This window comes from Phoca vitulina, unplaced genomic scaffold (genome assembly GCF_004348235.1).
Source record: "Phoca vitulina isolate PV1807 unplaced genomic scaffold, GSC_HSeal_1.0 scaffold21, whole genome shotgun sequence".
Taxonomy (NCBI): Eukaryota; Metazoa; Chordata; class Mammalia; order Carnivora; family Phocidae; genus Phoca; species Phoca vitulina.
In genome coordinates, this window is record NW_022589724.1 from 20,297,786 (window position 1) to 20,310,201 (window position 12,416).

At 37.3% G+C, this 12,416-nt stretch overlaps 1 protein-coding gene across 4 annotated transcripts in view; it reads left to right on the plus strand.

Annotated features, from left to right (window-relative positions):
• Positions 1–12,416, plus strand: part of CNTRL (centriolin) — an 85,023-nt gene that overhangs the window by 30,922 nt on the left and 41,685 nt on the right. For all 4 annotated transcript variants that reach the window (XM_032418144.1, XM_032418145.1, XM_032418146.1 and 1 more), the window contains 4 exons: positions 988–1,182; positions 5,873–6,026; positions 7,122–7,342; positions 10,318–10,494. In XM_032418144.1, coding sequence (XP_032274035.1) covers positions 988–1,182; positions 5,873–6,026; positions 7,122–7,342; positions 10,318–10,494 — 747 coding nt within the window. The remainder of the gene's footprint in view (positions 1–987; positions 1,183–5,872; positions 6,027–7,121; positions 7,343–10,317; positions 10,495–12,416) is intronic.

A 12,416-nucleotide genomic window follows, 5' to 3' on the forward strand; every position in this document is an offset into this window, starting at 1 on the left:
TGGTAGAGAGTAAGGCATTTGAATTTTAGTCTGAAGGTAATGGGAAGCTTTTGAAGGACACTAGGTAGTAGAATGACTGATCCTGTTTGTATTTTTATAAGGTCACTCTGGCTACTGCCTGGGAGTGAAATAGGGTGAGGGAGACAGAAAGAATGGAAATGGGTGAATCTCCTGTGGGGCTGTTGTTCAGTACAGGCAAGAGATGGTAATGGCCTGGACTAGGGGGGCGATGGTGGATGTGGAGGGAAATAAACTGATTGTCAGCAGAATTTGGCAGGTGAACTGATCAGACTTAAAAATGGATTGAGGGGTGCCTGGCTGGTTTAGTTGGAGGAGCATTCGACTCTTGATGTTGGGGTCATGAGTTCGAGCCCCACATGGGGTGTAAAGATTACTTAAATAAATAAAAACTTAAAAAAAATGGATTGAAAGTGGGAGATGAGGTAGAGGGAGCCATCAAAAATGATTTTAATAATTAAAAAAAGAATGTTTTATAATAATGTCGACCGAAGCTTATATAGGTAGATCAATAGATGTAAATAATGTACCTAATTTTTAAATAAATGGATGCTTAGAAAATGTGCTTGAAAAGTTATTTTATGAGTACATATAAGCCTAAATTTTCATTATACTATTAATTTGCTTGACATGCTCATAACAGGGGTAAATGCTATATAAAGTTGACTATTAATATTATGGTTATTATTGTTAATAATTTACAAGTTGCTTATACTGGAATTGACAACTTCATTTTTACCTGCTTTTATGAGTTTTCATAAACTTTTATAAAATAAGATTTTCTACATGTAATAAGCATAAAAGTATAAAATATTAATGGAATGCCTAGATGACTTTAACATTTTACTTTTATTAAAAAAACTGGTAGAGCACAGAATACCTTTTTAAATTTTAGAAGTTTTCTTTAAATTTGTAAATCACTGTTGCTATCCTCTGTTAATTGTGTGTTGGGGTATGGGGGGTGATTAGGTTTCAGAATCGGAGAAAGACCTTCTTTTCAAGCAGTTGAGTGGTAGGATACAGCTTCTCAATAAATTACGCCAAGAAGCTGTGGATCTAGAAACGCAGATGGAAAAGCAAAGGCAAGAAATTGCTGAAAAGCAGAATGATATCAAGGACCTGCAAATAGCCATAGATAGCCTGGATTCCAGAGACCCAAAACATGTAAGTAAATGAAGAGATTTTGGCTTGTTCTATAGGGACTAGAATATCATTCCATCTAGACATTATGTCTCCTCATTTTTAGCCTCAGAGTTCTTTCTGAAAGTCTTTTAGTTTGCTGCACAAATTGGAGTAATACATATGTTTATGTATGTGTGTATGTCATATCTATCTTTATGTGTATTATATATCCATATGTCTGTATATACATAACATACGTGCATATATACTTATATATAGAAGTATATATATCTCTGTGTTGAAAACAAAACCTGAGGCTTGAAGGAGATAGCTTTCAGTAGAATGATAGATGCATGGTACACTTATCTTTTTTTAAGTGGCTGTTGAATATCATTATATTCCAAATCAAGAGAAACCTGCTCCATGGTGCTGTCCAAACCTCTTACCCTTTCTCTTTTCTTGCTTTGTTTTCTTAAGAGCAAGGTGGTGAGATGAGAGAGCTGAAGGGGTTTAGAGTCCTTTCTCTACCTCTTCTTTAATCCTTTATGCAAATATTACATTAAAGCTATTTGTTGTTTCATATTGTTTTGTTTTGTCCTTAAAAAGGAAACATTTCTCTAGACCGTGTCTTCCTAATATGTGGCGAGAGGTGGTCTGGTGGCTGCAGGATGGAGTTAGGTTCTTGTCTCTGTCTCTGAGAAGTCTTACTAATGGCTTACATTTTACCCAATATTTGTAAAAATATTAGTAAAAATATTTCCTGCATATTTCACTGCTATACTTTGAATAATAAGGTTATTTTTTAAAAGAACTTTAAAATCTCTGATTTAAGAGAAATCATAGAATTTAACATGGTAAGGACAATGCACCATCATTACTTTAAATACTGGTCAAGTTATTTGGTTATCCCTTTAAACATTTCAATAATGTATCGTAGGTAAATTTTTTTTTGCAGGCCAGCTAATTTTGACAAAAGGTAACCATATCATTCACAGAAATAAGGCCTTTTCTAACAAAAGCTTAAGTCTAAGTATTAAAATTGAAACTGAAAGAGGACGTGATTATTTTAAAGAATTTTCGTTACATGAAAAATTAGATTTTAAGTAATGTGTAATATGGTCAATAATATCTTGCCTTATTGCATTAATTTGTTTGGAAGTCTGCCACCCTATGTAGGGCTCCTAAGGACAGGAACTATATCCTACTGCTATCTGTATTTCCGGGGGCCAGCCCTATATTTATGAGTGTTTGCATCTGGGAAGGTAGGAAGGAACCCAGCGTATAGGCACTATCCAAAGCTCCTTTGCGGCTCCCTCCAGTACCGTGATCTATGAGTCTAATTAGAACCTAGATTGTATGTTTGCTTTTAACAAATGAGTTTGATATTCTTGGTAGACAGGGAGCCTAATCCTCATGGATTTCTGTAAAGAATTACGCACAGAAAGGAGTTAAGTGAGAAGCAGGAATGGCATCCAAATTTTGAAAGTCAGTCAGTCTCTGCTCTGTTAGAGGGGATGAAACATACAAACCTGTTTAAGGTTCCTTTTTGGTATTGTTAAAACGACTAATGGTTCGTTTTTAAGGTTATAGCTTTAGTCAAAGCCCCAGAGGGTGTCTCTTTAATTTGTTCACCCAGAGGGAGCATCTTTTTCTAGTTTGCACAAAGTCACCTTCTTGGCTAATGTTAGGCTCCTGTTAGGCATCATATTCTACAACATGTGATCATTTTAGCAAAAGGGAAAGAATCAAGTGTGGTATCCCTGCATATTTTTCTATAGATGGAGACAGATTTTATTCAGTTAACTTTTATTATCTAATCAGATAAAGTGCCTTTCTGAATAGCAAATAGAATTTAAAAGTAAAAGCTTGAGAGATTAGAAAACATTATGTGACTCTGAGATATGATGAGAACAAACACATTAAGTGCCAATGAAGTCTTCCATGTTGGGGTTTTTGCATATACTGGTGAGGAGCTTCACCACAGCATCCATAGGATTGGTGACTTTTTTTTTTTTTTTTTTTAATTTGCAGAAGATGAAAATGTGATTTTAAAAGATTGATTTCCTAAATTCACCCTTTTAGGAAGAGGCTGAGCCCATGCTGTGCTACGGCAGTGACCCTTTACGCACAAGAGAATTAAAGGTCTACAGAGATTAATTATTTTTAAAATTAGCTCAGAGCCAAACCAGTCAAGTTTTCAACAAACAGAAGCATTTAACTAGGTTTCAAAAGGAAAAAGTACTATTTAAAAATCAAATCCCATTTTAGCTATACAAAAGGTACATAGCTAGAGGCACAGACACCACAGCAGCACACATAATAAAGGAAGATTTGTGGTGTTCTTCCCTACCTGGCAATGCCCTGTGCAAGCGAAAGGCACCTAACTGTTCTCGGCGGGCAATCAGCCTGTAGTAATCTGCTGCAAAGGTTGTGCGTGATTGGCCCTTGGGAGCTTCCTGTGTTGTGATTTAAAGCGCGGAGGGTGGGGTCTGCCTACAACGCTTGCTCGTGATTGGACGAGCTGGGCTGCCGCTCACTCTGCCAGGAATGTGGTTTGAAGCTCAGGGAAGTTACTGAGGCTCGGAGGCGCTTACAAAAATGTGGCTGTCAGAGAGGGAAGTGCATGTGAATTTGAAAACAGCTTTAGAAAGCCCTCCCGCCCACTATTTCCCTGTCTCAACGGCTCAGTTATAACAGGACAAATTTTAAGTTAAGGTATGATGATTTTCTCTCTCTTTGTGCAAAAGACTTGAAAGGAGGAGGAGTCAGAGATGTAAGTTCCTGTTTTTATAACTCGTTTGTGAGCTCCATGGTCGTGAAAATCGCAGAATGTACTTTTGTTCCCATGTGCTTAATGCAAATCATTGGCATATTGAGCTTTTTTTTTGGTCCTGCGTGTAAGGAGATTTCAGTGGAATTTTTAATGGTCAATTTTAAAGGTTTAATGATAGAGACATGAAGGCAGCTTTTTTTTTTTTTTTTTAATTCTTTCGTGAGCCATAAAAATCCTAAATTTACTTAGAATTTAAGCTGTTATCTGCAGTTACCTTCCCAGAAAGATTTCAGATGGGTATTTGGGGAGGGCAGGGAAGGAAGAATTTTGAAAACCCGATCAAGTTTTACAGTAGTAAAACAAAAACGTTCTGAGCAGGCTGCCATTCACTTGTTCCTTAAAAATGAAGGGACTTTTCTTTCTTGTCTTTGGAGGCAGCAGAACATCTAAAATATTATTTTATGATAAAATGAGTATTAGACTTGAGAGCTTGGAGTTGGTTCTGACTGTGATGGAGTTGTTTCTCCTGATAACTCTCTCTTGGTTTATTGTTCTGTTCCTCTGATCTTGTGGGGGCAAGCTTGAGCCATGAGGGTGTGAGTGAGAGGGAATTATTTTAAAGTCTCCACAGGAACAGTTGCCTCTGAGGAGACCTGGGCAGGTCATTGGTAGATCTGGGATTCATTTTCCTCACATGTAAAAGGAAGGGTTAAACTAGACCGTTGGTTCTCAGGTTTTTTCCCCTGAGCACACCTGAAAATATAATCTAGTCTTTTCAGTTTACAGTAGCTCCCAAATGCATGGCTGTCAGGGTGTGAGTGGGTATGTGAGTATGGGAAAGCTCTGCTTTCTACCAGGGGCGTATGTCCTAATAGAGGAGTGTGCCTCCAGAGGGCCCTCCATCTTGAGAATCACTGGGCTGAATGGTTTTGGAGGTTTCTCTCAGCCCCCAGTTTATCAAACTGAAAAATAAAATGTTTCTTTGTATAAGGAATTGAAAATAAACCTCAATTCCAAGTATTTCTTCCATGTCCATTTTTCCCTAAGAAACCTTTTTTTAAACTACGTGCTTTTTTGATTAAAAAGGTGACTCTTACAAAAATTTTTAGATATTAAACATACTCATAAAAAAGAAAAAAAACCTCCTGTAATCCTTCTACCCAGATATAATTTCTTTTTAAAAAAAATTTTTTTAAAAGATTTTATTTATTTATTTGACAGAGAGAAGGCACAAGCAGGGGGAGCGGCAGGCAGAGGGAGAGGGAAAAGTGGGCTCCATCCCAGGACCCTGGGATCATAGCCTGAGCCGAAGGCAGACGTTTAACCCACTGAGCCACCCAGGCGCCCCCCAGATATAATTCTTGTTAACATTTTGGAATATAGTCATTTTCTATGGATATGTGTATATATAATTAACTTTTCTGAGACCTTGTTAGAAGACACATGCAGTGCCAGGAACACTGAACTTGGGTACATTACCTCGTAGGTGTGCCCTTGGAAAAATCATTTAAATTTAACCTCCTTGATTTTCAGTTTTCACATCTAGGAAATGGAGATGATTTCCAGATCAAGTTACCATGAGATTTAAATGAAAACTACCTGTGTGAAAACAACACAGGGCCTGACACAGACTCAAATTGTTACATTTTATTTTCCATTCTTCCTTTAGAAATGTTAAGCATTATTTTTTTTTTTTTAAAGATTTTTTAATTTATTTTTTGACAGAGAAAGAGACAGCGAGAGAGGGAACACAAGCAGGGGGAGTGGGAGAGGGAGAAGCAGGCTTCCTGCTGAGCAGGGAGCCCAATGTGGGGCTCCATCCCAAGACCCTGGGACCATGACCTGAACCGAAGGCAGATGCTTAACTGACTGAGCCACCCAGGCGCCCGCATTATTATTATTTTTAAAAGAGTTTAAAGGACTCAGGATTTTGTTGATTTCTTTTTCTTTTCAATTCAGTGCCATATGAAGGCTCAGAAAAGAGGTAAAGAACAACAACTTGACATTATGAACAAGCAGTACAAACAACTTGAAAGCCGTTTGGATGAGATACTTTCTAGAATTGCCAAAGAAACTGAAGAGATTAAGGACCTTGAACAACAGCTTACTGAAGGTGAGAATTTAAGTATGATTTAAGGTAAATCAGTATTTAAATTTAAACATTTAAGATATTTCAGTATTAACAAAAGACAACTGACACCCTGTCCGGCATTAATCCAGATATTAGCTGAATATGCTTCAGGTGTTCATACTAGTGTTTGATAGGGAAATATTTGCAGAGGACCCAAAAATGTTCACTAGAAGTAAAACATTTTTTCAGTTTTAGTTTTGTTGCATTGATTTCCTGGTGAGTCAGGTCATTGCATTTGGTAGGCAAGAAGTCAGTACATGATCATGATAAGCTCTGGCATGTCATTGTCTTCTTCCAAAGCCTATGATCCTTTCAGGAACAAAGAGCTCATTGACACCAGGGCATTCAGTGTCTAGTTCTAAGGGGAGTGTGGAAAGAATTTTATGATCTACATTTGCAATGCAGATTTAGATTGTGACATTGCCCTGCTAGTGGAAGAGGAAGATAATAGAGGTTGTAGTGTGAGGGCCTAGGATGGGGTAAAAAGAGCCCACTTACCGTTTTGCCGTTATCAGCTGTGTGACGAGTTATTTCTATCTCGATCACTAGTTGTTGGGAAGATTAAATGAGGTGGTGTTCATAAAGTGCCGGGCACATAGTAGGTATGCAATATATGGTTTGGGCTTTTTTGTAAGTCTTCAAGTTACATGTTTATGCTGCCAGTTTTGGATTAGTCTTGTATGTTGAATGGTTTTATTTTGTGTATGTAGCAGCAAGGACTCAACAGTTTTATTGAACATTTTTCATTATTTTATTTGGAAATTTATTTGGAAAAGTTTATTTTCATTATTTTATTTTAAACTTCTTACAGCCCGAATTGAGCATTTTATAAGCAGTGCCCACTGAATAAACTGTTTTTATTGTATAGCTAGTTAATACTACTGTACTATGGATAATAGAGGGAAAAACAATCATTACATCTTGAAAAAGAAAAACAAGATGGTACAAATCATTGAAAGCTTGGAATTTCTTTCTTAGCCAGTAACAAATAACTAAAGAGACTAAATGCAGTAATTCTATATCTTGAAAGCATTTTCTCACATACATTATCACCTTGCCTTTTTCCATTTTGCGTAGGACAAATAGCAGCAAATGAAGCACTGAAGAAGGATTTGGAAAGTGTCATCAGTGGGTTGCAAGAATACCTGGAGACTGTCAAAGGCCAGGCCGCTCAGGCCCACAATGAGTGCAGAAAGCTACAGGATGAGAAAGAGACATTGCTGCAGAGATTGAGTGAGGTCGAGCAGGAGAGGGACCAACTGGAAATAGTGGCCATAGATGCAGAAAATATGAGGAAGGTATGATTTATTTCTTCTTGCCTGTTTCCTCAGCCTCAGAAGTAGGTGATGTCCAAATTAAGTTAGCTAAGGAAGTTAGCAACCCTGTAATTTGAAGTGACAAAAAGTATTAATGGCTACTTAATGGGGTTTTTCCCTTTAGTAGTGAAGCACTTGGAATCATTATTTTTCTTTTACTAAGAAAAGGAAGATTATTCTAGCTGAGTTTTTATCCCTGAAAGGTGTTGTTATCAAAGAACGCTAAAAAATAGGAAATTGTAGCTATTACAGTTGGTTATTAAGTGTTCGTATTTTGTTATTTGTGCAGCGAAATTAAGCACAACATAATTTTCTTATTCTTGTTGTTATTCATAATTTTAACTTTGTTTTACAAAACAAGACACAGTGTTCTAAATTATACCCTTCCATACCTGGTTTGTTGCCATTCATTTGGAGATTTCACTTGATCTCTTTTAGTTGTTTGACAAACTCTATCATGCATGAGAACCCAGATTCCCAAATTTCATCCCCAGTAGGACTTACTCTGGAAGTTTGAATTCATACATTTAATATTATGAAAATTCTCAGGCAGATGAAAATGACAAAAATTATATTTAACACCATGTACTCTGAACTCAGCTTAAGAAATAAAACATTGCAGATATATTTGGAACTCTCTGCGTACCTCCATACAGAGGTAACAGAATCTCATTGAATATACTTAATTCCCTGCATCTCTTTTATTATATATGTGGCTATCCATAAGCAATATGTAGCATTGTTTTGCATAATTTTAAGATTTATATAAAAGATAATCATTGTGTGCATATTCTTTGACCACTTTTTTTCTTCCTATTTCTGTTTTGGGGAATTATACACATTGATACATATAGCTGTAGTTTGCTTATTTTTATTAGTGTATACAGCATTCCATTATAGGTACTGCCACAAATTTATTGCTTATTCATTCTCCTCTTGGAGGACATTTAGGTGGTTTCTGGTCTTTTGCTATTACGATGTTGAGTGTAACATCCTTGCACACATCTTGAGCATGGGGACTATATTCAAGATTGGAACATAAGTCAGAGGGTATGTGCCCCCCCTCAACTTCACTAGACATTGTCCAATTACCATCCATAGGGATTCAGTCGGTTTCTACTCCAACCAGCAATGTGAGCACCACCATCCTTGCCAACACCTTAGTGTTATCTGACTTTTATTTTGAAATAATTTTAAATTTATAGGAGAGTTGCGAGAATAACACAAATAACGCTGTGCCATGCATTCAGAGTCATCAATTAATATTTTGCTACATTTGTTTTCTCTTTCATATATAATTTTTACATGTTTTTATATAAATTTTTTTCTAACCATTTGAGAATTAGTTGTGGACATCACCCTCCTTAGCTCCTAAATATTTCATCATGTGTTTCCTAGGAATAGGGACATTTTCTAACATAGAGTATCTAACACAGAATGATTATCACATTCAGGAAATTTAACATTTTGTCAGTCTTAGTGTTTGCCATTCTGCTGAGTTTGAAATGGTATCTTTTTATTATGAAAATTTTACATTTATAAGGAACGTTAAAAGAATAGTTCAGTGAATATCTGTGTCTTCTCCTAGATTCAAAAAATATTTTGCTGTATTTGTTTTTTTTCCCCTTGAGTTATTTGAAAGTTGCAAACATCAAGACATCATCCCTTAAGTACACATCTCTTAAAAATTAGGACATTTTCCTACATCACTACAATGCCATTATTATACCTAGAAAAATTAATAATTCCCTAATGTCATCTAATATCTGAACCGTATTCACGTTTTCCCAGTTGTGCCAAGAATGTCTTTTGTAGCTGTGCATGTAGATGTGTGTGTAGAAACCAGGCTAATGGTCCTGTAGAGTGTCCCACATTCTGAATTTGTCTATTGTTTTCTCATGGTTTGTTTAACTTGTTCCTCTGTGCCCCATGTAAACTCATATCTTGTTATAACTGCATTTTCCCTTGATTACTGAAGAGATTGGGCACCTTCCCTTTGTTTATTTGCTATTCAGGCTTCCTCTTCAGTGAATTCCCTATTCATATTTTGTGTCCATTTTTCTATTGGATTGTCTCTTTTTCTTAATGATTTGTAGGAATTCTTTATATATTCTGGACCTTTGTTGGTTATAAGTGGAATTTGCATCTTGCACAAGCAACCCCAATAATTCAGATGCCAAGTAGTTTTTGGACCACCCCTGAGAAATCCTTCTATAGAAGTTCTCGTCACAAGAACCTCCTCTTTAATTTAGAATAGTTCAATCTCGTTTTTCAAGATCCCAAATAAATAGGTAAAAGCTGAAATAATCATAAAAAACAGGTGGACTAAAATGAATCAGAACTATGGTATGCTAATCAGTATGTACTTATATTCTTGTCAGCACTCATTCAAGTTACTTTATCATCCTTAATTAGAGAGTGCTAATCCCGTTTTGTTCTAATAAATGAACATGCTGTGGTTTAATAGAAAGGGTGTGGGTTTTGGAGTCAGAGATCTGCGTTCATATCCTATCTTTTTTAAGCTACACAGCCCTGTGCAATTTACTTAGATATTCATTCTCCAGTTCGTCTTCTGTAAAATGGGGATAATACTGTGCCTTACACAGTTGCTGTGAAGATATGATGAAAGAATAAATGTGAAAACATTTATTCCAGTGTCTGATGGAAAATAGGCCTTTTCTTCTTACGTATTCAGACACATTTGAAGTATCACACAGCTGATTACTTTGGAAAACATGTTGGCAGCTTACTGCTTTTTCTGATTACATTTAGTCAGGATTTTGTTTTCCAACCTGGATAAGCACAGCCTGCAGCTTCATTGTATTGCTAATGAAAACTTTCCGTGCCAGGCCAGCATTGGCTGGCCATTTGGTTCACAGTGCTCCAGTTACTTATAGTGACTTGCAGATGCTTATGCAGAACAGGGAGGGTTCCATAAACATACCGAATCCTTATAGGAGCTTGCAGAACTAGAGAGTGCCCTCCAGGAGCAGCATGAGGTGAATGTGTCCCTGCAGCAGACCCAGGGAGATCTCAGTGCCTATGAGGCTGAGCTAGAGGCTCAGCTGAAAATACGGGATGCTGAAGCCAGCCAGCTCAAGGAGGAGTTGGAAGAACTTAGAAGGTTCAGCCAGGTAAGTAGGGGCATAAAGCCATCTAGAATCCGATTAACATATCAGCCTTTCTTTAATTTAATGTAAGATGAAACAGTTTTTAATATAATGTATATGGAATGATGGGAAGAGTACATTTTTCGAGTCAGAGGTTCTGAGTTCATATACTACCCCTGTGAGCCCCTGTGTGAGCATGCAAATCACTTCATAGCTCTTGAGCCTCTGAAAAATGCCTCCTTGTCTATAAAATGGGTTATCGTGAGGATAAGGGAAATATTGGGCATGAAAGCACCTAGCAGTTGGTGTTCAATAAATTCTAGTTTTTCTTTCTCAAAACAAGGTTAAGAGACCTCTTTTAAGTTAGTGTTATATTTTATTTTGCTATTTTCTGTTTGGTTGGATGAAGTATCCACTCGTTTAAATTGTACTGGCAAATTAGAGAAATAATTATTCATCCAAAGCCACTTACCAACTGGCCATTGAGGGCGGGTGCTGTGGGTGCTGCAGTGAGCGGCACAGACATGGTCACTGTCCTTGTGGAGCTGACAGTCCAGCGGTGGGAGAAAGAAGGGGATAGCATTTTGTAGCAGGGGAGGGGTGGTTAGGGAAGACTGCCGTAGAGAAATGTCTCAGCTGAGACTCAAAGGATGAGTTGGATTTTGGTGTGCAGAAGGAGCGGGGGTGAAAAGGGTAGGGATAAGGAATGAGTGTTCTAGGCTGACGCAAGGAGAGGGAGCGTAGTGCATTTGAAGTGCAGAAAGTATGCCTCTTGGATGCTAGGAGCAAGAAGAGTAGGGAAGAGGGAGACAGAGAGGCAGAGAGGCAGACAGGGGCCAGTTACTGCATATTCTTTATCAAATTAAAAATGTAATTTCGTTTAGCTATTATTCATACAGGCTGCATCTTTCTCCAGGAAGCCCACTGTGACCTCCCTCTTGTGGCTGCTGGAAATCTGGGTTCAGGATCCTACTTTAGTTTTCCTGTAGCCTGTGCTCAGTCAAAGCATTTTAGATTTTTAGATCCAAAATTTTTAGATCAGCTTAGATTGTCCATCTCTCCCGCTAGACTCGGAGCACAGTGACTACCCAGATTGTATATGCCTGTTTCTGTTCTCTCAGTCCCTGGCACATAAAAGGGGTCAAGATGCACTTATTGGATGAAAGTGAAATAGAATAAAATAGTTTGAATCCCAGGAATGTATGTAAAATAGCATTCATGTGATTAGAAAAGGAAATAAAAATAGGTCATGCTTATTATAGTAATTATGGTAATTTGTATCCCTTATCAGATACCAAATGACCACCTGACAATTGTCAGGATTATATTTTTCAAGAGTATCAAGTTTTACAAAACCATAGTTGATAAGATCGGAGTACAAAAAAATGGGAAGTTGGGGGGAAACAATTAAAATAACAGTAAATACAGATTTCTAAATAATAATAAATTCTAGATGGCATCTCATTTCAAATAAATTCTCTTAAGTTTTCAAGCCAGCCTTTACTAGCTTGAAATCTATTGTCCTTTGTATTTCCATTGTCCTTTTTTTTCCCTCATAAGTCTTGACAAAAATATTATAACAGCCTAGCCTTTTCACAGATTTACTCGATATTAAAAGGGATATTCCCCTTCTTGGGAGGAGCACTACCAGAATTGGTCTTCAAGCCATATATTGAGAGTATGGAGCATAACAGATCTCTCTGACCTACAGATCTCTAATTGGTATACATTAGCTGTATGAAATCGCTTGTGAAGCTTATTAAATGCAGATTCCTGCCCGCCCCCCCCCCGATGCTTCTGGCCCATTGAGGCTGAGATGTAATCTGGGCATCTGCATTATTAACAAGCACACCAAGTGATTTTGATATAGGTATTTGAGGACCACAGTTTGAGAAATACTAGTCTAAGGGAAGGAAGAGCAGTAACTGTTGAATCACTCTTAGAAC